General features: G+C 37.8%; 2 protein-coding genes across 6 annotated transcripts in view; one reads left to right on the top strand and one right to left on the bottom strand.

The window, feature by feature from the left end:
* The window catches only part of KCTD16 (potassium channel tetramerization domain containing 16), a gene marked incomplete at its 3' end in the record, with an annotated part of 249,866 nt that extends 237,939 nt beyond the window's left edge, over window positions 1-11,927 (bottom strand). For 3 of the 5 annotated variants that reach the window (XM_079771286.1, XM_079771288.1, XM_079771290.1), the window contains exons 1-4: window positions 11,838-11,927; window positions 9,445-9,592; window positions 8,090-8,229; window positions 2,685-2,773 (exon numbers count right to left, since the gene is read on the bottom strand). Of the gene's footprint in view, window positions 1-2,684; window positions 2,844-8,089; window positions 8,246-9,444; window positions 9,593-11,837 lie in introns of those variants that run through there. The other 2 variants (XM_079771289.1, XM_079771292.1) reach the window with 2 other exon arrangements.
* A 260-nt stretch (window positions 11,928-12,187) lies between these two features.
* Window positions 12,188-24,868, top strand: YIPF5 (Yip1 domain family member 5). The gene is made up of 6 exons (XM_079771459.1): window positions 12,188-12,306; window positions 12,851-12,971; window positions 18,475-18,647; window positions 19,484-19,629; window positions 21,575-21,756; window positions 23,285-24,868. The coding sequence occupies exons 2-6, from the start codon at window positions 12,862-12,864 to the stop codon at window positions 23,445-23,447; spliced, it is 774 nt and encodes a 257-aa protein (XP_079627585.1). The 5' UTR covers window positions 12,188-12,306; window positions 12,851-12,861; the 3' UTR covers window positions 23,448-24,868.
* The last annotated feature ends 1,813 nt before the right edge of the window (window positions 24,869-26,681 follow it).

Here is a 26,681-nt window from a genome sequence, read left to right as displayed (position 1 = left end):
GAAATAAAGATTAGAGCAGAAATAAATAACATAGAGACTAAAAAAAAATACAAAAAAACAATGAAACCAAGAGCTGGTTCTTTGAAAGGACAAAAAAAATTGATAAACCGTTCACTAGACTCATCAAGAAACAAAGAGAGAGGACACAAATAAACAAAATCAGAAACAAAAGTGAAGTAACCACTGACACCACAGAAATACAAAGGACTGTAAGAAAATACTATGAACAACTATATTCCAACAAGCTGGACAATGTGAATGAAATAGACAAATTCCTAGAAAAATACAATCGCCCAAAACGAAATCAAGAATCAGAAAACCTGAATAGGCCAGGAACAACTGATAAAATCAAAGCAGTAATAAAATAACTCCTACCAAATAAAAGCCCAGGTCTGGATGGCTTCACAAGGGAATTTTATCAAACATTCAAAGAAGAATTAACACCTATCCTCCTCAAACTATTTTAGAAAATTCAAGAGGAAGGAACACTTTCAAATTCTTTTTATGAGGCCAACATTATCCTAATTCCAAAACCAGATAAAGACACTACAAAGAGAATTACACGCCAATATCCCTGATGAACATAGATGCTAAAATCCTCAACAAAATGTTAGCAAATCGCATCCAGCAATATATTAAAAAGATCATATACCATGATCAAGTGGGATTTATTCCAGGGATTCAAGGCTGGTACAATATTCGCAAATCAATAAATGTTATACATCACATAACAAATTGAAAGATAAAAATCACATGATCATATCAATAGATGCAGAGAATGCATTTGACAAAATCCAACACACATGTTTAATAAAAACTCTAAATGAAGTGGAAATAGAGGGAGCATATCTCAACATGATAAAGGCCATATATGACAAGCCTACAGCCAACATCATACTCAATGGGCAAAAACTGAAATCATTTCTCCTAAGAACAGGAACAAGACAGGGATGCCCACTTTCACGACTCCTGTTTGACATAGTACTGGAAGTGCTAGCTATAGCAATCAGACAAGAAGAAATAAAAGGCATCCAAATTGGAAAAGAAGTAAAACTGTCATTATTCGCAGATGACATGATATTTTACATAGAAAACCCTAAAAACTCCATCAAAAAACTACTATATGAAATCGGCAATGTAGCAGGATATAAAATTAACAGCCAGAAATCTATGGCTTTTTTATACACCAATAAAGAACTCACAGAAACTAAAAAAAAATAATTCCATTTACCAGTGCAACAAAATTATTAAGATATCTAGGAGTAAACTTAACTGAGGAGGTAAAAGACCTGTACTCAGAAAACTACAGGACACTGAAAAAAGAGGTAGAGGAAGACATAAACAAATGGAAGAATATACCATGTTCATGGGTTGGTAGAATCAACATCATTAAAATGTCCATACTACCCAAAGCAATTTATAGGTTTAAAGCAATCCCTATTAAGATACCAATGACATATTTCACAGACCTAGAACAAACTCTCCAAAAATTCATATGGAATAAAAACAGAACCCAAATAACTGCAGCAATCCTGAGAAAGAAGAACAAAGTTGAAGGGATCACAATACCAGATATCAAGCTGTATTACAAAGCCACTATTCTCAAAACTGCCTGGTACTAGCACAACAACAGACATATAGACAAATGGAACAGAACAGAGAACCCAGAAATCGACCCAAGCCATTATGCTCAATTAATATTTGACAAAGGAGGCAAGAGCATACAATGGAGTCAAGGCAGTCTCTTCAATAAATGATGTTGGGAAAATTGGACAGATAAGAGCAAAAAAAAAAAAAAAATCAAACTAGACCACCAACTTACACCATACACAAAAATAAACTAAAAATGGATACAGGACTTAAACTTAAGATGGGAAACCATAAAAATCTTAGAAGAATCCATAAGCAGCAAAATAGCAGACATATATCACAACAATGTCTTTACCATTACAGCTCCTAGGACAATGGAAACTAAGGAGAAAATAAACAAATGGGACTACATCAAAATAAAAAGCTTTTGCACCACAAAAGAAATCATCAACAAAACAACAAGAAAGCCCACTGCATGGGAGAACATATTTGCCAATGTTACCTCTGATAAGGGTTTAATCACCAAAAGTTACAGGGCATTCACAACTTAACAAAAGGAAGATAAACAATCAAACCAAAAAAAGGGCAAAGGACCTAAATAGACACCATCTGAAAGAGGACATACAGAAGACCAAGAGACATATGAAAATATGCTCAAAGTCAATAATCATCCAAGAGATGCAAATCAAAATGACAATGTGGTACCATCTCACACCTGTCAGAATGGCTATACTCAACAAATCAACAATCAACCAGTGCTGGTAAGGATGTGGAGAAAAAGGAAACCTCATGCACTGCTGGTTGAAATGCAGACTGGTGTAGCTACTGTGGAAAACAGTATGGAATTTCTTCAAAAAATTAAAAATAGAACTCCCATTTCACCCAGTAATCCCACTTCTAGTAATATATCCCAAAAAAACAGAAACTCCAATCAGAAAGGATATATGCACCCCTATGTGCATAGCAGCACAATTCACCATAGCTAAGATTTGGAAACAGCCTAAGCGCCCATCAGCAGATGAGTGGATTAAAAAAGCTATGGTACATTTAAACCATGGAATATTATGTAACTGTAAAACAGAAGGCACTCTTACCACTTGCAGCAGCATGGATGGGCCTGGAGAGCATTATGCTGAACGAAATGTGCCAGTCAGGGGAGGATAAATATCACATGATCTCACTCCTGTGTGGAATATAATGAACAACATAAACTGATGAACAAAAATAGAGCCAGAGAAAAAGTTATTTTAGAATATAATAGAAGTAACCCTATTTGCAGATTTTTAATATTTCCTACAACTTTTGTGATGTTATACTATGTTAGTACAGTTTTGATATTATATTTAAAATGTTTTTCTTGAAATATTGTTTATTGCATGTAATATTATTATATTTAAAATCATTTTTTCTTGAAATATTAATTTTTATTGCATGTAAATAGCTGATTATTTTGTATCTACAATCTGGTAATATATTTATTTTGTATATTGAAAAAATTAATTAATTAATTAATTAATTAAAAATAAAGTAAAAGAATAAAAACTGTCTAGCACAACCTTGGAAAATTAATTTACATATTTTTATATTTTTCCTTATCTATAAACTTTAGGTCCTACTGTAAGTCCTAATTATTATGTATAAGGTGGGGAGAGGGGTCAACTGAGGGTCCCTGAGGTCTTTCCTGACAGTGACCATCTGGCATTGACATAAGTGATAAATTCTTCTGTTTCTTTGTCCGCTTCAGTTTCTATACATGACAAGCAACCTTTCTTATCATGCAATTGGAGAAGAGGCTCTGGAACCCATCTCCCTGAGTTAGAGTCTTGGCTATACCACTTCCAAACTGGATCAATGAGGGTGAGTTATCACAGTCTCTTCCAGGTACACCCAGGTGCTTCTGCACATCAGTTTTCTCATCAGTACATGAGAGCATTTGCCCCACAGAGTTCTTGTGAAGAATAATTGAGCAATATATGTAAAATACTTAGGACAGTGTTTGGTATATAGAAAACACTAACTCAAAGTTAGCTTTTATTATTACACAAACCATTATAAGAAACAGTAATTTTGCTTGCATATTTGTTCCAAAAGGGATAAAAACAAAACCCTTTCAAAAAAATCTCCAATAAAATGTGAATGGGAGTCTAGTAATACTGCATGGAGACCAACCCTCCCTGAGGCTGAGTTTCTGTGGTTCAGGTTGTATTGATGTCACCCTTGTTCCAAGTGTGGACATAGGACTCATTTGGGCAGATCAATCAGAGCATTCATGCTCCCTGCCACCATGGTTACTTCAACAACGGGCACAGGGCTCAATCAGAGCCAAAGAGCTGAGGATGCTTGCTGAGATCATTGGAAGATATAAAATTGTTTGAGCTACTAAATTCAAACATATCTGAAGCTAGCTGTGTCCTTGGGGATAATGAATTACTTCTTACAATGCAATCATTTGCATTTAATTTTTTGTTACCTGAAATCCAAACTTAGAAGAGGTACCCAGGAAGATATCACAAAAAATATGTAGGTGATATAAAAAAAGATTGAGTGGGTGTCAAAGAGACAAAACAATGTGTAGTTAAGTGCACAATCTCTGAAGCTAACTGCCCAGGTACAAATCCTAACTCTACTGCTCAGCAGCCATGCGACTTTGGACAAGCCACTTACCTCTTTGTGCCTCCATGTCATCCTGTGTAAACTGAGGATAATAAAGTATCTACCTTATAGTAAAATTGATCAAATCCCTTGTTCTGAACACCTTCTGTTTACCCTGTTGCTGAAGGAGTGATTGGCTGAACATATGACACCTGTCACACTCACACCCCCTATGAAGAGGACAGCACAAACCCTGCAGGGCCACATGGAGATTACACTCAAGAACAGAGTGACCAAGCAGGGACTATGGGAGGTAGACTTTGTAGCATCAGCTGGGTGGGATCATCCCTGATTCCCCTGGGGGGATATGATTTGTTTGAATGATTTCACCAGCTTGTAGGAAGGTAAGATCAATTAAGTTGAGGACCAGGTGAGGGTGTAGCTAGTGTGGCTCATCAGGGAACCAGGCTGGTAGGGAGCTTTTCCAAATGAGGTAGGGGGCACATCTGGCAAGAGTAGAGGAGCTCATGGCTAGATTTTGGGACCCAGTGAGGGTCAGAAATGTAATGGCAGCATGTGAAAGTTAGGTCTTAGAACAGATTTCTTCACTTTTCTTGGCCTCAGATCCTCACTTGTAAAATCAGAGGGTGGGGAGTGAATAATCTCCAGGTTCGGGTCCGTTTTGATTCCCTTTAATTTTCATTATGTGAATCCAGTCAAACAAGGGGTGTGTTGGTAATTTTCTGAGGCACTTGCTGTCCTGATTTGTCCATGCAGACCAGTCTATTTTTGTTCACTTCAAATATATCTCAGTGAATGTAGGCTAATCTCCTAGGGCCCTTTCCCAATTTTAATGTGAAGGTGACACATTTAATTTCCAGGGATTGGGAAGGAGTATATGTTAACAATAGTTAGTACAGAAGTCAATTTTGGAGTTAACAGGAAGAGCTTTTAGAGATAGTCCAGGAAAGAAATATTTATAAACCTAAAATCAACCATTCTTTTAAATGATGTCAATCTTTCTATAATAAAATCTTAGCAAGAGTCAATGAATGTTTATATTTACTTCCAGTGGGAAAATTTATTATCTTGGACAGTAGGGGATTTGTAATTTTCATTAAATTCTGCAAATTTAGGACTGTAGGAGAGTCAAAAACATCTTGACTGCTTAATGCAAAATTAAAAGGCAAAAATGTTTGTCTATGACTTCCAGACCCTAATTTGCAGAATTTAATGAAAATCATAAGTTTGACAAAACATGCCTCTGATATTTATAAAATTATCCTCATTTAAGGAAGAGTATGATTAGTATTATAATTAGTAATCTTAACAAAAAGTCATATCTAAGTACATGAAAAGTATTATGGTTAAGATAGAATAACCTGCTCTCTCCAGTAAGCATTCTCTGCTCAGGGAACATGCATTCTCTGACACAGAAAAGAATGAAAGTAAGAATAACAATTTAAGAAAAGGGTGTGCTGCTGCTGCCCATGGGCTAAAGGCTAGGATGCCTGGCTCCCACATGGCCACCTCTCTCATCTAGTGACTTATCTCAGGTGAGACACCGTTATTATCAAAACTACCAATGTGAAAATCACATAAAAGTGAAAAATTAGAATTCTGTACCTTAGGCATGTGTACTACAAAAGGCAAGATATAAAGTTAAACCAAGAATGTTTAAAATTTATATTTAAATTTGTCTGGCTTAAAGCTCCCAGAGCAGTAATAGCTAGCCTGATAAATACTATCTCATAATAAAATAGAGTTTAACATGACATTCTTTATAACAGAAAAGAGTTAAACTATAATGATAAGCAGTGGTAGCTTGAAGTGTCTATAACTGAGAGGGTCATGAAGAATTCTAACTGAAAAATATAAAAGATGAACTGCCTAAAGGAAGTATATTACACTCATAGTAATTTCTAGTCTGCTCTCTCACTGAGTCTAATAAAACCTGATTCCTCTATGATTTTCAGAAATATCATATATTAAAATGTCTATGGCAACAGTTTTATATGACTAGACACTGCCATTTTCTTTCTTTGCAAATAAACATATTTTCTACAATGCAATACATCTTATGCAGTGTCTCCTGATAAGTTCCATGTGTTGGGGAAAGAGAAGGGAGAAAGAAAGATAAAGCAAAAAGATGAAGACATTTTCTTTACTGTTTGAAATCATATTAAAACACCAAGAAAAATCAAATATGGCTAGCACTGTCCACAATTTTCAATTACAGCTACTGTAACATAAGAGTGATTCTTAACCAATAGTGTGTGCTATCAAAAGGTATTTGTGAGACTTAAATGTACGATGCAGACAAACCCAATTTGGAAAATCTGACACAGAGATGAAAACATACTTTTAATACACTCCACAGTACCAAGGGGCAAATAATAGAATAATACAGAATCATCAGGGAAGCATCAGAGTGAATGTGTGCAAGTGATCTCAGAAATGCATAGTTTGTTCAAGTTTAATCATTACAGTTTTTTAAAAGTCCATTTGGTTGCTGACAAAATCCTACTGCTTCTGTACCCATATAAATTCAGCACTGATAATAACTGCAAACATTCATTGAACTCATTGAACTCTTTATATGTAGGCTTTGAGCCTTACATGCATTATCTCAGACACTACTACTTGCTTTTACACATGAGAAAAGTGAGTCACAAAGACTTGAAGTAACTTACTGAAAATCCAAGGCTTATAAGTGGAAGGATGTAAATCTAGGCAGTGGCCCCAAAACATGCACTATCAACCACTATACATTATTAATTAAACTAGAGGCCCGGTGCACAAAATTAGTTCATGGGTAGGGTCCCTAGGCCTGGCCAGTGATCACGGCCAATTGGGGCCTTCTTTCATTCCGCGCCGCCCCCTGGTGGTCAGTGCATGTCATAGCGAGCAGTTGAACACCTGGTTGGTGGAACTCCAGAGGGGATAATTTTCGTATTAGCCTTTTATTATATAGGATTACATGACTAATATAAGGTAAACTTGAATATTAGGTGATTTGTCTTATGCCCAATGAGAAGATTACAAAAAAATTTTTAATCAACTTGAATATGTTCACACTTTGGGACATAGATACAATTAACAACTAACTGCAATTTTAGTGTATATACATATACTAGGGGCCCAGTGCACGAATTCGTGCACCTTGAAAGGAACTGTGGGCCGCGAGGCTGCGGTGGGCACAGGGGCGGGTCTCAGTCTATCCTCCGTGGCCCCACCCTATCCCTCCCACCATGGTCCCGCTCCTGCCGCCGCTGCCGCTCCCACGTCTGACAGTGTCGGCCCTGGTCACACCCGCTGATGATGCTGTACAATTGGGGCCAGCACTAGCAGTGGGTGCGAGTGGCAGCTGCTGCCCCAATCACCCCTCAGGAGCAGGGGGAGGTGGAGAAGCCCTCAGGGGCGATGGGGGCCAGCAGCCACCACTCACTCCCTCAGACGACACCGAGTGATTGGGACCAGTGCCAGGAGCCGGCAATGGGTGCGAGCTGTGGCTCCGGTGCCGGCTGCGGGTGCGAGTGGAGCCAGTGCCGGTAGTGGGTGCAAGCGGGGCCATCGCCAGCAGTGGGTGCAAGAGGTGGCTGCTGCTCCTGATTACCCCTCAGGAGCAGGGGGAGGTGGAGAAGCCCTGAGGGGAGATTGGGCCCAGCAGCTGCTGCTCACACCCACTGATGGTGCCAAAAAATCGGGGCCGGCGCCGGGTGCCGGCAGGGCATGCGAGCAGTGGCTCTGGTGCCGGCAGCAGATGTGAGTAGGGCCGGCACAGACAGCAAGTGCAAGCACCAGGCAGGACTGTGGTGCGCAGGAGCAAAGAATTTTCAGTAACCACCAGAGGCTCACCCCAATGATAGCAACAAGTACCCCACCTTGGTCTGGCACCCTTGCTCACCTGCTCCACCGTCCAGCTGCAGCCGATGACTTCCATGTTTTACGTTCTGCCACCGACGCTCGCCATGTTCTGCCCACGCCCCCTGGTGGTCAGCGCACGTCATAGTGACCCGTTGTTTGGTGGTTGTTCGGCCATTCGGTCTATTTGCATAGTAGCCTTTTATTATATAGGATAACAATAAAAATCATACAATCTAGTGGTTTACCACAAGGACTTGAGAGCCAGACTGTCTGGGTTCAAACCTCAAGTCTACTATTTCCTAGCCTAATGTTTGACAAGTTATGTAACTACTCTGTTCTCAGTTTCATTGTATGTCAAATATATAGTACCTACCTTATTGGGTTGCTAGGAAAAGTAATTAAGTTAAAAGGTGCCTGGCTCTGCATAGGTGTAAGAATGCACAGGTGTTAGCTGTCAAGTATTTCAAATGCTTCACTTGCATCTTTGACACAGGTGCTCTGCCCTCACTAGGGCCCAGTCCTCTGTTGATGATGTTTGTTTTTTTTTACATTATCTCCCCTTCTAAGTTATTTGAGATATAAAATTTCCATTAATGTCATTGAAATTCGTATTCCAAACCACAGTATCCATTCACCTAATATAAATATCTTTGTTATTTAGAATGATATTTGTGATCTGTACAATAAAAATACTTACAGTATGACTAAAAATTATCGAAAAAAAAATTTTGGCAACAAATGAGGCCCTTGAGAGTTTTGTCTTCCCAAAGTAAAATAATTCAGAGTAAAATAATTTAAATAATAGAAGCAGATTTTGATGAGGAAACTTTTTCTAACCTTATTTGGAGCTTGTAGATATCGCTGAAAGTAGGGGAAAACTACCCACGTTCAAACCATAACTTTCTGGCACAATTCCCCAGGACATATTTATGATAAAACAATGGGAAAAGAAGGTAATTCTAAAATATCTAAATACAATTTCACTGAAAAAAAAAAGGAATGTTTTGAAGCATGTAAAAGTGTTAGTATGCATACTAGCATGATTAGCAAACTAATTAAAAGATATTACTTTACTTTTTTTGTTACAATTTTGGTAATTGGCATACTAGCTTCCAGGGAAGGACTGGATAGCTGTCACAAGCCCACTTCCTGGTCCATCATTTCTTCACCTGGGTGAGTTTTTGTATTCCTAATGAAGCCAGCTCAATGACTCTAACAGAGGTCAGCACATTTATCAATTACTCTAGTTTTCTTTACTATAAACTTACTGCAACCTCTTTTGGGGTGCAGAGGTATAATAGATAGAGGATAGATAGATAGATAGATAGATAGATAGATAGATAGATAGATAGGATAGATAGATGATAAATGAAGTTTCCAAAAAGAAAGACCTACCTGACTAGCTGTGAAATTCACTGGTGTTCTCAAAACCCCCAAGAGGCTTCTACAGGATACCTTGGCTTATAATTCAACGTCAAACAATATGGAAGATTTAATCATGTGACTCAATTTTTCTTGCTTGGCTTCTCAATAAAGGCAGAAGCTAGAGAAGAAAAAATCCAACAAATATGGTAATTGCTTTCATAGACAGAAGCAGAACTTGAATAATATCTATATCAAACAATTCATTCCTAATTAGATCATTATAAATGTTCATATTCTTTTCTATTTCACTTTTTAATTATAGTTGACATTCAATATTATTTTATATTATTTTCAGGTAGATAACATAGTGGTTAGACAACCATATAATTTACAAAGTAATCCCCCTGATATTTCAAGTGCCCACCTGGCACCAAACGTAGTTATTGTAATATCATTGACTATATTCCCTACCCTGTCTTTATATGCCCATGACTATTTTGTAACCACCAATTTGTACTTTTTAATTCCTTCACCTTTTTTACCCAACCTCCTACCCCTCTCCCCTCTGGCAAGCATCAGTTTGTTCTCTGTATCTATGAGTCTGTTTTCGTTTTGTTTGTTCATTTATTTTGTTCTTTGGATTCTGCATATAAGCAAAATCATATGGTATTTGTCTTTCTGTATGACTTATTTCACATTAATAGTCATTCTTGTACTTTGCTCATTTTTTAGAGTAATATTTATTTTGGATAGGAAAAAATGAAAATATCAGGAGAAACAGACTAGAATTTTTTTAAATGTAAGGATCACAATCATAAGTAGATAAAGTGATAGATTATTGAACACCAGAGAATTTCACAGGTCATTGTTCATGACTAGAAACTCAGCTTCATAGCTAATGTAGCTTAGAGAGTACAATCATGTAATTTATCAATCAAACTGGGATATTTCTGAGAGTGAAAAGGGAATCATATTAATAATTCTGCTGGGAAAACCATGCATAAAATGGGACAATGGGACTATCTCCAGCAAATCAGGATATGTGGTCAGTCTATCTTGAGTTATACAGATAGTACCTACATCAATACATTCTAAAATTATTTGTAAAAGGTGGTAAATTAAATAGTTGGATGAGCAATTTCAGACATTCTCTAATGCAGTAGAAAACTTCAAAGTGTAGCTGCCTGTTCATCTCTAGAGTACAGTCCTTGGTGTTTTGGTTTATATCCTTTTGCTGCTGCTATTTTTGTTTGGAGGGGAATGTGTTTTTATTTTATTTTTACTTCTTTGTTTCATTTTAGCCAATAAAATTTTATCATTCCTTTGGAAATTCCATTCCAGAGCAATGGCCAGATTTGTCAGGATTTTGGTCCCAGCATACAATGCAATGGCTCTCCATATAAATATTAGCACTATAAATCCTGAAGACAGTTCTGCTCATTGGTTAATACCATACCATCTGGAGTTAGGGCAGTTAGTATTTCTCCACTTTGAAAAAGTGATTTAACACAGCAGCCAGAGCAATCTTTCCTTTTCTTTCTTTCTTTTTCTTTCTTTCTTTCTTTCTTTCTTTCTTTCTTTCTTTCTTTCTTTCTTCTTTCTTTCTCTTTCTTTCTTTCTTTCTTTCTTTTTTTTTTTTTTAAAGAAAATAGTCTATGCCACTCATAACCTTCAAAGCTTTCCCTTTTCTCTTAGAACCAACACTAGAATCCAACAAGACAAGGTCTTCTGGCCTGTGCCTGTAGCTCAGCCTCACCTCTAATGTGGCTCCCCTCACTGGCTACTTCAGTCACCCTGGCTTCCTTTAGACCAGTCATTTCCTAAGTCTGATGTTGTGACAAGGTGGATGGGGGGATGCTACTGGCATCTACTGGGTAGAGGTCAGGGTTGCTGCTAAACCTCCCACAGAGCACAGGGCTGCCCTCTACAACAAAGAATCATTTCGACCAAAATGCTAACAATATAGAGGTTGAGAAACCTTGATTTACACCTTTCCTTCACCATGTTTACTCTAATCCCAGGCCTTGCACAACCTGAAATAGTCATGCTCTTCTCTTCCCCTCCTTTTTCCTTCTCTTTTCCTGTTTTCCCCTCTTCCCTAATTAACTCCTGGTCACTATTTTGATCACGTTCCTCATAGTGGCTTTTCAGATTCTTACTCCCAGATGATTGCTACACCCTTTCAAGGAATTATGAAGCACATAAGAATTACCAGTAACAATTTCACATGTTTTATATGTTTGACAATCCCCCTCTCTCACCAACTCCATGTGAGCAGTACTATCTAGCTTATATTCACCAGTCTCCACGGTATCCCCAGCAGTTCGCACAGCTGGCAGAGTTGTCCTGTAACACTGCACTCAATGTTATTAAAGGAACGTTTAACAGCCTAACCTATAATAGGAGAAAAATAGAGTAACTACCTCATTAGGGTAAAGATAATACACATAAACTCTTTAGCAGAGTGCCTGGATCACAGTAAGTCCAGGGAGACCGAGGTTCGTTAGTTGGTGGACAGGAGACAGGCTCTCTCCGTGGCATTTCTACAGTTGCACCAGGGCCAACGCGACCTCTCCGAACTCTCCTCCCCGCAAATAGTGATTAACAGTTGCTGCGCCTGCGCTTTTCCGCCTCTACCGTTAACCAGGCTGCCGGAAGTATTTCTCCTCTTCTCATTGGTCCATATTGCGCATGCGCCGTGCCAGGTTCCCCACCCCATTGGTGTCCAACCAATGAGAGCAAAATCGGCCAACACGGCTGCGCGAGCGGGGCGTGCCCCGGAAGCAGTTCTTTGGCCTGTGACACGTAGCAACGGTGACTCTTCAGGGTCCCAAGCGGAGTTCGGGGCATTATCTGGCGCCGCGGGAGCTCCTGCCGCCGCCTTGGCGTTTGGTGAGTGTCCCAGGTCCGTGGCATTGCTCGGCTTCTCCCCACCGCCGTGAGGCGCGGCATGTTGCCGCTTTTCGGCACCGCCGGGTCCTTTCCTCAAACCCTCGCTCCCTTGCGAGCCCTTGCTGTGACGCGGCCTCTGCAGCAAAGGCGCGGCCCTCCTGGAGCCTGCACTTCCCTGGCAGACCCAGGCCTTATTTTGCGAGGCGGCAGCCGCGTTGTCAGTTGTAAATCCCAGCCTCGGGATGAAAAGTGGTCCTTGTGGTTTTCCACCCCGTGGAGCCACTCCTCCCACGACCCCGCCCCTAACCCAGGGTTTATCAGTTCCTTGAAGTGGACGCACCTTCCCTGGCCTGGACTTAGAGACGAGACGTTTCCTTAGCCACCCCCAAACCCCCTCCCCGCCCCACCCTCCAAATGCGGCTTCACAAAATTTCAGAAGAAATATTTGCTGCCTTTTAGGGCTGTTTGCTTGAGCAAAGTATCAGGAACGAATTCAGTAGGATCTTGAACATAAGCACTCTTTCCCATTTCTCTTCTGTTGCAGATACATTTGCAATGTCAGGCTTTGATAACTTAAACACGGATTTCTACCAGACAAGTTACAGCATCGATGACCAATCACAGCAGTCCTATGATTATGGAGGAAGTGGAGGACCCTATAGCAAGTAACTTTCCAAGTTTGGCCGTTTATTTACTCAAGGTTTTAGTGAAAGCATGTGCCCAGAATGTTTGGTTCTGCCTGAAACGGAATGTGTGAACTTGTCTCTGCTGATCAGGAGTCTGATTTTTCATAATCTTCCTTCCTCGGGAGAGAGCTGTGACACTAGTTTGGGTTTGAAAGGATTGCCCTATTTAGAGTTTGGTATCTTGTGCAAAATCTTCCGGTGTGACGTAGGTGGAAAAGGAGATTGTTGAAGGGCTTTCTCTATTCACAGTATTTCTACATCATTTAAGATATGGATAGGAGTTCAGGTACTTAGAAGATAGGCTACTTAAAAATTAAAATCTTTTGATGGCTTTTTAAATGATTAAAATAGTCCAACTTTCAGACTTTATCAACATTAGTTGAAGTGCTAGTGACACTATTTAACAGTGTAAGCTTCCCATTATGAATCATCAGGTGATTTTCATTTGGCAATTGATAAGCATTTTTGTTATTACTTACACTAAAAGCTTGGCACACCAGTTGCCAGTTGCATGTTGAAGAGGGGGATCAAAGCCTTTCAGCCCTGAACTGTTAAAAAATGATTTTTTTAAAAATAATTCCTGGTATTTGTGGCAAAAATAACTGAAGGTTTTCTATCAATCTCTAGGACATCATATCCTTAGTTTGTAAGGACCTTAAGGATAATCTTGCCAGCCTCCTAATCAGTGAATGAATTTCCTATATATCAGGAAATTTTTTAAGATGATCTAGGATTCCTTTAAGAATCTAATAAAAACTATGGGCCTATTTCTGAGAAATATGTGCATACACTGAAATATCCACATACATGTGCATATGACTTCAGACAGTTTATGTGTCATCTGATGTTCACCTGTGAGCCATGAATTAAAAACCTCTTGAAGACTAGCCCAGGATAAGGGCAAGGGAAGATGGTGTATCCAGTCAGTCTGAGAGAAACATGTAGTGCTAGAATGTATTTGTTTGAATTCATAAATCTGAATGAAAGTGCCCAAAATATTAAATAAACCAAGAAAGAAACAAGTGCAGCTTCATAGTCTGGTCTGTTATGGATAGGTTATACTTTTTGCAACCTGTAGATCTCTTGAATCTGCTTATTTTGATATAGTCTAAGCCCACACACAATAAAAAACTTAACATAGTGAACCCATAATGGGAGTGAGCATGTAAAGAATTCTCTCTGTGAGTCACTTTTGTTTCTGTTAAATTCTCAAATTACATATTGAGGATTTATCTTTTTCAGTTGTACAGAATCAGAAAAACTTTGTTGTGAAATTTTTATTCATTTATTTACCTAAATATATATATTTTTTGCACTTGTTCTATGTATGAGAGGGCAAAGGAATGTAAGATTAGCCGGATTGCAGCTATAGAGCTTTGGAAAACCTGCTCTGTATGCAAGCCTGTTTTTAACCAAATTATATGTATTGGTGTTTGGACTCAGCAGAATTATGCCATTTAGGTTGCAACCTCCTGGGTTTATCTGTCTCTGCCTTCCTTTCCTGTCCTCATGTTTGCATTACTTTAAGGCCTTGGTCGGCAAACTCCACATGCGGCTCTTTGGCCCCTTGAGTGTGGCTCTTCCACAAAATACCACGGCCTGGGCGAGTCTATTTTGAAGAAGTGGCGTTAGAAGAAGTTTAAGTTTAAAAAACTTAGCTCTCAAAAGAAATTTCAATCCTTGTACTGTTGATATTTGGCTCTGTTGACTAATGAGTTTGCCGACCACTGCTTTAAGGTGTAACTTACCATTCCACTTTACCTCTCATTTCAGTTTTTCAGAGCAGTTTTAGATATTCTGCCGCTAACTACTCTCACAGTTTCATTCCAACCAAATTATGTACCATTGCTCCAGTACTAGTAAAGAAGTTTTGTTCCAGGGGCTTACATAACCATTACTGCCAATTAATGAATATGAGTTTATAGGTGATGCTTAGGAAAACAAGAATCCTAATGATTTATTAGTAATTGTGTTTCTGAGCTTTATTTAAAAAGAAAAACCAGCCTCTTCTACTTCTTTATGTACCTTTAATTAAATCTATACCTAATGACATTTTATAAGTACCGCGCTAACCGATTGCGCCACTGGAGCTCCCTAATGACATTTTAAATGTCCTTCTCAGTTTATCGAATAATACTTTGTTTTGCTAACTTAGTAACAAAGATCAGCTGATAACATATCTATTGATGAAAATGTAAATTTGAATAAAATATTACTTGGATTGTCTTCAAGTTTGACTTATTTATTATTATAGTTTTGCATTTTCCCTATGAAGTCGGCTTTAACATTTTGCATATTTTTTTCTATGGGTACTTTATAAATGTAATTCACATATTAATATAAAACACAAATAAAAACAAAGCCTATTTAATCTTTATCTGTTGAGATTTATGAATGTCATTTTTGGCCAGGACCCACATTCTAGATAGGCCTCTAAGACATGTAGTAATACCATACATATTTTTTTAAGTATTGAAAGCTCCTAAGTTTTTATCTTTGACTTAACTGATAATACCTTTATATACTATCTGTGGATTTTCATGAACTTAAGTAGCCAACCCAGTATGTTAAAAGGCTTTGTCTTTGCTGTTGATTATGAGTGCTAACCCAGGTTTACTTTCTGCTGCTTCTCCTATTGTAAAAGTGTTGATCCACAAAGATCATGTCTACCATACTATGTTTTAGATTAAAGCTAGCAGAGGCGAGTCAGGAATTTTTCTGACCAGATCCTGCCAGCAGAAAGAAATAATATTTCATGATATTGTCGTTCTCACATTGGATCTTGAAGAAGGAATGGTGGTGCACCTTTGAAACTATCATGTTTACAGCATTTCTCTTTCTTACATGAAATTTATGGGTTTATATCAGTGTTTTGTAGAATGGACTGCAGTCTCAACAGGTTCCTTGAGACCTTTCAGAGAGTTTTTAAGGTCAAAACTTTTTATAACAATATTAAGACATTATCTACCTTTTTAGGTGTGTTGACTTGCACGGATGTTGCAAAAGCAATGCTCGGTAAAACTGCTGGTACCCAAATATGAATTAGGACAAAGGCATCAAATCGTTCTAATAATCATTGTATTCTTCATTGCCACACACTTGTTAGGAAGTGGGAGAACCAACTTTATTTAATGATGCCCTTGATGAAGGAGTAGGAATTATAGTTTTATTATATTCTGACCCTTGAGTACACGTATTTTTAAAGTATTTTGTGTGATAAAATGGGAAACAGTCTTAAAGCACTTCATACCGAAGTACAATGATTATCTCTTAGAAAGGCCCCTGTGCAGTTTGAGTCTCAAGCTGAATCAGCTGCTTTTCAGGGAAACCATTTTTATTGGAAAGAACAACTGACAGACAAACTGTGGCTATTCAGACTTGAGTATTTTGACAGGTATTGTCTAAAAAATGAATGAAATGAGCCTGTTGCTTCAAGGAAAACAATTGACAATATGTGTGGTCAATGATCAAATTAGTGTTTTCAGGCAAAAATGAAGATTTTGAAAAACTTGTATCCATCACTATGAATTTGTCAGCTTCCCAATAATTAACTATTTTTTCTGATGAGAGCAGTGGTGACATAAACAAATGTGGTTTTATATTTATATTAGACTAGAGGCCCGGTGCACCTCTCTGCCTGCCTGCCTAATTGCCCCTAACCACTTGTCTGCCTGCCTAAATCTGTGCACGGGTGGTGTCCGGCCGGCCCTCTCAGATCAGGGCCAGTAGGGCAGGCAAGCGGGGGGGGGGGGGGGGGGGGGGGGGGAGGGGTAGTGAAGGAGGGGACTGGGGAGGTTGGCTGGCCAGCCCCACCCCCTAGTCGAACTCCCGGTAGAGGGGACAATTTGCATATTAGCCTTTTATTATATAGGATACAGGTTGGGGCAAAAGTAGGTTTACAGTTGTGAGTTTGGGAAACAGTTTATTCTTATTTCTTTTATTATTATTTATTAATTACTAGACGCCTGGTGCATGAAATTTGTGCACAGGGGAGGGAGGGTCCCTCAGCCCAGCCTGCACCCTCTCCCAATCTGGGACTGGGACTGCTGGCTCCTAACTGCTCGCCTGCCTGCCTGCCTGCTCACCTCTAACCACTCTGCCTGCCTGCCTCATCATCCCTAACCACTCTCCTGCCTGCCTGATCGCCCCTAACAGCCTCTGCCTCGGCCCCCACCACCGTGGCTTCGTCTGGCAGGACGTCCAGAACGTCATTTGGCTGTCTGGTCTAATTAGCAAATTACGCTTTTATTATTATAGATTATATTTTCCATATGAACAACTATAACCCTATTTTTGACCCACCTTGTATAATTTATATTAAATGTCAATATTTAGAACATCTACATAACTCATACAGTACTAATATTTTCTAAGGTGAAAGATTCATGTGATCTGAAGAGAAATGAGAGTATACTAATATTTTCTAAATGGCTAGTGCATGATGTTACAAAATCACACATGATTAAAGAATGAATCCTTTCAAAGTATAAGACAATAGATTAATGTATTCTAATACAACAGAATACAAAACATCATTAATATTGCTTCAGTTTTCATGTTTCAACTTAAATTTAAAAGTCTACCACTTTGCTTTGAATTTTGATGTAATAGCAAAAGGAATATTCTTGATAATCTCAAAGGGTTCTTAAAAATATTCTATTTTCCAACTGCAAGTTTACAACACTAGATTTTCTTCAGATACTTCAGCTAAAACAGTATATCACAACAGATTGAGTGTAGAAGCAGTTAAAATAATTTTTAGCTGCCTTCTATTAAACCAGACAGACATAAATGAGATTGTTAAAAATAAAATACAGTGTCACTTTACTCATCCATAGTCTTAGACATAACTATCTTTATATACAGACAGTCCTCGGGTTACCTTGGACTCAAAGTACGTTGTTTCCTGGTTACGTCCCCATCTCCCATTTATTTATATTAAAAAAAAAATGTTCCGTCATTTCGACGTATGTACATATGTGCTTTATGTTCTTTATTATTTACTTACCACAAGTAAAGGTCAGGAATTGTTACCTTTCTTTTAAATTTTTTTTACTGTTTCACTTCATTACTGCTCCATGTGAGTGACGTAGGTGCTTATGTAGGTGGGTTCTGACTTACAGCGAAAATTGCGCAGTAGGAACAGATCTCCGACATAACCCGAGGACCTATGTATAATAAAATAGAAAAGATTTTTAAGTTTTCATTTGTGGATTTCCTACTGTTTAGAAGTTAAATAGTTTGTAAAATGCTTAAGTGCTGGGTAAGGGAGTGTTGGCATCATCAGGAACCTTCTCTATAAAACATAGACAATTTATTATTGGTGATCAGTTTGATCTTAGTAATTATTTCAACCTTCATTTGTAAAAACTGGCAAGGTAGATGTCCTAGGAATTGCATAACTAAGATTCTCTAGCTGTCAGGGATATTAGCTGTTAGGAGTGACATAATTTTGAGAAATGTAACTTACTTTGATTTACAGACAGTATGCTGGCTATGACTATTCGCAACGAGGTCGCTATGTCCCTCCAGAAATGATACAGCCACAACAGCCATACACCGGGCAGATTTTCCAGCCAACTCAGACATTTACTCCAACTACACCTCAGCCATTCTATGGAAACAGCTTTGAGGATGAGCCACCTTTATTGGAAGGTCAGATTGGTTGCAACACTTGATAGTATTTTATAGTGTTCAGCTGGTTAGTAAAATAAATCTTAGTTTAGAGAAGTCTTTTCTTTTAAAAGAAAAATGTTTTAGAAAAAGGTTTCTGCTAAGTGATTCATTTTGAACAGATTATATATGAAACCTCATTGAGTCAGAAGGGACCAGATTTTTAATCTTTATAAAGTGATAATGTATTTCAGTATATTAGCATCGACTTTTACTTTATATTGATTAAATTCTATCTGTGGAAGATATTAAAGGAAATGGCATGGTATTGATTATTCTACATGAAAATAAGCTGGCAGAACTAGTAACATCACTGAAAAGTATGGTGGTTTTCAAATTGTATTCCAAAACCCGTAAAGCAGTAATTCTGGACATTTTCTTTGGGGACAGGGGGAATTTAATAGCCTTTGAAAATATAATGAAAGCTTTGAATACACTTGCCAGAAAAATGAACAAATAAAGACATAGATTTGTGTACAATTTCATGGGGACTTCAGGTATTCCTGAAGCCCCTGATAAAAGACACCTTGCTATTAAACTTGTCCATATAATTTTTGCTATGCAGTCATAGCTGAGAGTGTCTGTTTCATCATATTCATATCCTTTTCCAGCACAAAACCAGAAATTGGTTATTTGTGGGATAAGCACCTACTCAGTAAGGACTGGTTTTGAGGACTTACCCAAATAGTAGTGTCGGTATTGCTAGGTCCTCTTTTAATGCTGGGTGTTTCATTTTGTCTCCTGTTCTAACATAGATTCTGGTAAACTAATGTTATAGCCCAAATCCTAATTGATTTCCTTGTTTTCTTTTCTTTTAGAATTAGGTATCAATTTTGACCACATCTGGCAAAAAACACTAACAGTGTTACATCCATTGAAAGTAGCAGATGGCAGCATCATGAATGAGACTGATTTGGCAGGACCCATGGTTTTTTGCCTTGCCTTTGGAGCCACATTATTACTGGTAAGATTTTAGTTTCCGCTCTCAGTGTGAGATTAAAGAACTCTCTAAATGTTCTACCAAGACTGCTTATACATCAAATCTTTGTTGTGTTCTGACTTGCTTGAATTGATACCTATTCATCATATCTCCATGGATAATAAATATAGCATATTGAGAAATCATTTCTTGTTCCAATAAGTGATCCATTTGTTAGGGGAAAACAAAACAAAAAATAAATAATGTGTGGCTTTGTTCCTTCAAAAGAATCCCTTCTTTTCAGAGATTGATAAAAAATTTTTAGCCTATTCCTCTTTTATTTATTTCCAGACTTTGGATAGTGTTTCCTTGGGAAACTGGTGGTTATTTTTCTCTATATTATTTTGACTTTTAGTGAATAGAAACATTAAAGAACAAGTTTTAGTCCCTATCTCCCACCTCCCTAAGAATGTTAAAACATATTGAAAATGAAAAGTTGTAAAGGTAATTATTAATATTTGTTTTATATTTCAAATGTGTCTGAATTAGGAGAGATAAATGATGTAATGAATAGAAGATGGGGTTTTTAGTCAGAGCAGCTGGGCATGAACTCAGTACTCCTACTCTGTCCTTGAACTCTGATAGATAATTCTGTGCTTTCCACCTAATAAGATTGTGAGAACACATTTAAAATTTTAAAACACTGTGCAAGTATGAGGGCTTATTATTACTATATGAACAGATTTATCAGTGAACTCAGCTGAGCCCTTTCAGACTTCTACATGTTGAATCAAGTATTTACAAATAAATATTTAGTCTAACAAAAATCCCGAGGATTTTTCCATTTAGCATAATTTATAGAGGCATTCTTGCAATTGAATTTTATATGTTAAAAATCTTAAAAAACCAGAAACTTTTGAAGGCTTCTTTGAAGACTGATTTTAATGATAACGTGACCTGGATACAATGATACAATGTTTGTTCACATAGCTTGACTAATGGTATTGTAACTTCAATTTACCTAGCCTTTAATGTCTTAATGTTTTGTTTGTTTATTTTTGATCAAAGGACTTATAAATCAACAATTTAGAAAAAGAAAGAAAACAGTGCCTCTATTCTATTCCTCTTGCCTGGTTATTCAGTTTACTTTTCTTCTCCCCTTCCTACAGAACCTTGGCTTCCTGCTTTTACTCTGGCTTTCATCCCCTAGCTCCTCTAACACATATAAAAAGAATGATGAAATTATTTCCACTGTTAAAAAGATTATAGCTGCATCTGCCAATGAGAATAAATTGCTTTCGAGCAGTTTTGGTGGAATTAGTTTTTTTGTGTGTGTGTGTTTTTTTAATATTAGCTTTCCATTTGTCTCTGTAGTCTTTGCTTAAAATCAGCCAGATGTCTTTTTAGAAATGTATTACTATACCATAATTTTGTATCTATTTGTTGAATTCCATGCCAAGCTCAAATACTAACTGGAAAATGAAAAAGCAAATATTGGGAGGTGGATAGTTTAAACTTCGTGTGTGTGTGTGTGTGTGTGTGTGTGTGTGTGTGTGTGTGTGTGTTTTAATTTGTCTGCTTGTTTTTTAGGAGGAGGGGAAGAGAGAAAGAAAGAGAAAGAGAAATACCAATGTCAGAGAGAAACATTGATCAGTTGCCTCCATACTCACCCTGACCATCGACCAACCCCACAACCTGGGCACGTGCCCAGACCAGGAATCAGATATAAAAGCTAATCTGTTCTGTGTTTTACTTCTCTGCATAAAGAGTTAAATACCTCTTTAGATTTTGATGCCCAGACCAGGAATCAGATGTAAAAGCTAATCTGTTCTGTGTTTTACTTCTCTGCATAAAGAGTTAAATACCTCTTTAGATTTTGATGCTCATAAATTATGAAATGAGGCCAAAAAGTTATTTTATTTATTTATTTATTTATTTATTTATTTATTTATGCATGCCCTTTGACCTGTAATCTTTTCTTTATCCTTAGGCTGGCAAAATCCAGTTTGGCTATGTATATGGGATCAGTGCAATTGGATGTCTAGGAATGTTTTGTTTATTAAACTTAATGAGTATGACGGGTGTTTCATTTGGTTGTGTGGCAAGTGTCCTTGGATATTGTCTTCTTCCCATGATCCTACTTTCCAGCTTTGCAGTGATATTTTCTTTGCAGTAAGTATGATTTTTATTTTTGGTGTTGATTTACCAATTCTGTGTAATAGGATTTACCTCACTATCGGTTTGAGATAAATCACTGACTCTGTGACTGAGGACTGCTACATGCTTTTTTAATTGATGAGGAAACTGAGAATACATTTTAAAACCTTTTATACCATCTCTGCTTTGACCTGTAATAAAGAATTTCACTAGTTTTGTGTTCACTTACCAGTGTCTGTAAATAATTAAACAGTGGTGATTGTGAAAGTAAATATTAAATTTAGCATGGAAAAGGTTAATTTGTTAAAATTTATATTTATTTTCTGATATCTTTATATCTGATTTTTTGAAGATGTTGGGCATATGCTAAGTGAGTAAATAGTAAACAAATACTCTCTTTTTGGCAGTGTTTTAACTGAAAATGAAACTTTTTTTAGCACAAGGCTATTATTACCCTACCAGAGGCCTGGTGCACAAATTCATGCATGGGTGGGGTCCCTTGGCCTGGCTGGTGATCAGGGCCATCACCCAGTCCTGATCGGGCGACTGGCCAGGGGGAAGTACCACAGGAGGTTGGCCGGCCGCAGGAGGTTGGCTGTGGGAGTGCACTGACCACCAGGGGCAGCTCCTGCGTTGAGCATCTGCCCCCAGGTGGTCAATGCGCTTCATAGCTAGCGGCTGGTCATCCGGTCGTAAAGGTCGCTTAGGCTTTTATATATATAGATCATATTCTCAGATGTACTTGTAAGCAGCTTTAAATTTGTGTAATTTTTAGATGATAATTTAGGAAAGGTTAAAAAGTAAGGTGTGAAAGTTCCTCCTCATGGCCAATGGGCAGGTGATCTCAACAGTTCAAGCTCCTCCTCGTGGCCGGTGTTGGACAGGACTAGTGAGCAAGCTTTGTTTCACTTAGTAAGTTACAATGGAGCTTTAAGAGAAGAGCATCTATCAACTAGTTGATACCACAGATTTGGCAAGATGATGGCTTTACAGTTATTCCTGCTTTGGATAAAAACACTTCACGTTTTCAGTATAGACATTGCTTCATTCTTCTCACTTGTTAAGATTGATATATTTATATTTGAGTTCTACAGAAGATACTTTCTACTTAAAACAGTGTTTTCCAACTAGGGAAGATTTTGCTTCATGGGGACATTTGGCAATACATGGAGACAATTTTGGTCACAACTCTTGGGGGCAAGGGATGCTACTGAACATTCTCACAATGCACAGAACAGTCCCTACAACAAAAGAAGTATATCTAGCCCAATGTCAGTAGTGCCAAGATTGAAAACCCTGTGCTAAAAGGAGCAAAATGTATTCATAAATGAACTTTTTATCACATTGTTAATTTATCCTCATTGAATTCACTGCAAAGTACATTTGAACATTTAGTGGGAAAAATCTTGATTATTTCTACAGATGTCTACATGTGGATTTAAAATGCTTTTCTAAAGACTTGCTTATTATATTCTTACATAACTAATCTCATCTACTGTCTTTTTTTGCCCTCTCCTTATTTTTTTTTTCTTGTTGGTTACAGAGGAATGGTAGGAATCATTCTCACTGCTGGAATTATTGGATGGTGTAGTTTTTCTGCTTCCAAAATTTTTATTTCTGCATTAGCCATGGAAGGACAGCAACTTCTAGTAGCATATCCTTGTGCTTTGTTATATGGAGTCTTTGCCCTAATTTCTGTTTTTTGAACTGAATTTATCTGGAATGTGGACATCATTGGGCCAAATACACAAAAAGGACTTTGAACTCTTAAACCGGACCAGCAAACTGCTACAGTGCAACTCTCACGCAGGTCTAACATTTAACTATTGGAGCAGTGGATATAAACATGGATCTTTTGTTCATTTTTATAGAACTTTGGAATACTAGACTGGATTTACCTGCAGAGTGATTAGCTTTAAGTGTTTGTGCTTATACAAATAAGAAGTGCTATTTCCTCCCTGTTCCTGCAGCCTTTGAAAACAACGTTTTTCCTTAAATTATATGATGGTGTTTTTGATAGAATTTTTATCAACTGTGGGAAACTAACCACAGAGCTGATAATCTTTTTTAAAAACAACCCAGTCGTAGTAAAGAAGACACAAGACTTACTGCGAAATATTTTTCCAAGTAATTAGGAAAAAAATCTGTGTTCTCAAGTTGGATGCACTTCAAGCAAAAAAGTAATCGCAATATAGAGTTTATGAGTTTGCACTTCAAAAATTTGACATTCCTTTCAATTATCTCCTGGAAGTTTTGCTAAAATTCAACGATATGGAAGTTCAGTCTGCCTTATTGTAGACATGAAATGTAACCACCTGTTTAGATATTAGCATTAACTAGACCATAGTGACGTAGACTGGCCACATTAATGCTTATAGTTGGATCTCCATGTTTCCCAGGAAAAAGAAAATCACTAACCTTTTTTGAAAAAAATATTTAAAATGTCACAGTTTCAGTATTGCAGTTATCAATGTAAAGTGCATTTGATGCTTATTAAAATTTTCCCAATGAATTTTAACTGTGTTGTCAAGTTTAATTTACTAAACTACTGTTCTCATTTTCTTTAAGTAGGGTCTGATTTTCATGTATAGTTCCAATTTATCCTAAGCTTTAAAAATAGAAGTCATCTAGTACATGATCAGAAGAAAAAGATTTAATGAAAAACAATTTACTTGGAGTTACAACATTATTTCTTTGTATTAAACTTAAACATGGTTAATATTATGCTCTCTTGCCAAATAATCTCTAAGAAATACTAAATCTTGTATATTGATTATAGGCTTTTTTCTGAAGAAACTGCCTCAGTAGTTCAGTTATAGTTATGAGAAAGGTGCTAGATGGAGAGGAAAATGTTGCCTTTTTAAAAAAAGATTTTCAGACTAAATAAAAAGAAATTCCAGGCTGACATAGTCATGGTTCATTTTTAGAGCTGGCGTTCAGTAATGAAAGGTGGTTAAGATAATAAAACATTTCTTACAAGAAGATAATCATTTTTTATCTCTGGAGTCATATAAATATGTTTTCTTCATTAAACTTAATGACCTTGAGAAATATTCTCAGTAATAATTGGTTTATGGCTGCGTTTTCAAATTTACAAAATTGTTTCAGAATAAATCTTTTTTTTTTAATTTTCTAATTGATTTTTTTTTAGAGACAGGAAGGGTGGGGGAGAGAGAGAAATATTGATCAGTTGCCTCCCACCAGGAATCAAACCCACAGTCTTTTGGTGTACAGGACAATACTCCAACCAACTGAGCAACACCAGCCAGGGCTAGAATAATATTTTCTACTTGATAGATGCCTGGTGCACGGATTCATGCACTAGTGGGGTCCCTCGGCCTGGCCTGTGGGGATCAGTGGATCTCCGTGCCACCGTAGCCCGGCCTTACCCACCAGCTTGTTGGGCTCCAGCCCACCGTCCCGTCGATCCTGCATAGCACGAAGTAGTGCACGAAGTGCCAGGCAGCCAGGGAGGAGCCCGAGCCCAGGCCAGGTGCTGTGCTGCTCCCGCTCCTCCTGGCCCTGCTGTGCCTGCCACCACCACTCGGTAGGCTTCACTGCTGCTCTGCGCGCCTGTCCTAGGGCGATACCCGTGGAGCAGCTATGGGTTCGCGCCCAGTCAGTCCAGATGCCAGTCCTGATCCTGGTCCCTGTCCAGATGGGGGAGAAGCGCACAGGGGGAGTGTCCGTGGGAGAGGCTCACACTGCCACAACTGCTCGCCAGCCATGAGCCCAGCTCTGGTGCCTGTTGGTCAGCCAAGCAGTGCTCCCACTGTGGGAGCGCACTGACCACCAGGGGGCGTCTCCCCTCTGGTGGTCAGTGTGCATCATAGCTACAGGTCGACTGGTTGCTTAGGCTTTAATATATATAGATTGTAATCATTGCATGGTATCTTTTTTGCCTTTTTCAGTTATGAGTTTTATAAATATAATTCTTATTAAGGCAAATGTAATGATCACCTTATGTTAATATTACATAGTTCTTCCTAATGAACAGGGTAAATGATGCTTTGGAAATTAAATTCTCTCACTGTTGGTTAGACTTAAGACCACAAGTCTTCAGCCAGATTCCCAAATGGATCAAGTTGTGTTTTCTCTTTTTGTCTGTTGGTTTAGTGTGTGTTTTGCCTCTCTGACCCCCCAACAAAGTAATTTTTAGTTTAAATCAATGTTGTAGTTTTTTGTTTTGGGTTGTCTTTTATTTGACTCCAAAATGATTAGGTGCAAAACTATTTTATATTTAACTTGTTATTCTATCAAAACAGCTATAAAGTAGAGTTGCATTTAATGCAAGAGTGTAGTTCTAGAGTTTGCTAGGTTACATGAACTGTCACGGATAGACAAAATTTCCCTTATAAAGTTATCTTAAATAAAAAACACAGTATATGTAATCATGTTTACGCATACTCTAAAAACTGATACACTGTCTCTCAAAGTTTATTATATGGTAACTTTTTTGCTAGCATTGGAATAGATTTCTGTTTTTTCAGTTAATACCAGGTAGAGCATCTGGCTTGCTTTTAGGACCTATTTTATACAAAAACAAACATGGACCTTTTAATACTAGAGACACTCTCAGATAACTAACAGCTCACCCAATCATTGTCACTGAGTAACTGAAACTATTTGTTACTGCAGGCATACATGTATGCCAGCTCATGTGGTTGATTTTTCGTATGGTGTAAGTGTAATGTTACCAATGGGTGTTTTCAAGATCTGTCTTTATAGTAGGCTTGTAGGAATAGGCATTCTTCAGGTATAGTTGTAAAGGTAATGCAAAATTCTATAAAACCTTAATTGCTAACTATCCTGATATTAGACATTTAATCAGAATTTTTAAAAAAATGTATCTTATTACATGATTTTGGTAGATTTTAAGTACTCTGCACTTAACATTTTGCAAGTATGTATTTTTAACCTTAATAGTCGTTGCTCAACTC

The sequence above is a fragment of the Cnephaeus nilssonii genome (genome assembly GCF_951640355.1).
Source record: "Cnephaeus nilssonii genome assembly, chromosome: 5".
Taxonomy (NCBI): Eukaryota; Metazoa; Chordata; class Mammalia; order Chiroptera; family Vespertilionidae; genus Cnephaeus; species Cnephaeus nilssonii.
This window is presented reverse-complemented; position numbering and strand designations above follow the sequence as displayed.

Bases quoted from the DNA above. Each gene is read 5' to 3' on its own strand.
- YIPF5 (XM_079771459.1), top strand. From the start codon at position 12,862: ATGTCAGGCTTTGATAACTTAAACACGGATTTCTACCAGACAAGTTAC. The intron at 12,972-18,474 runs GTAACTTTCCAA...TTTGATTTACAG, and splicing joins AGTGGAGGACCCTATAGCAA to ACAGTATGCTGGCTATGACT. The intron at 21,757-23,284 runs GTAAGTATGATT...TGTTGGTTACAG, and splicing joins GCAGTGATATTTTCTTTGCA to AGGAATGGTAGGAATCATTC.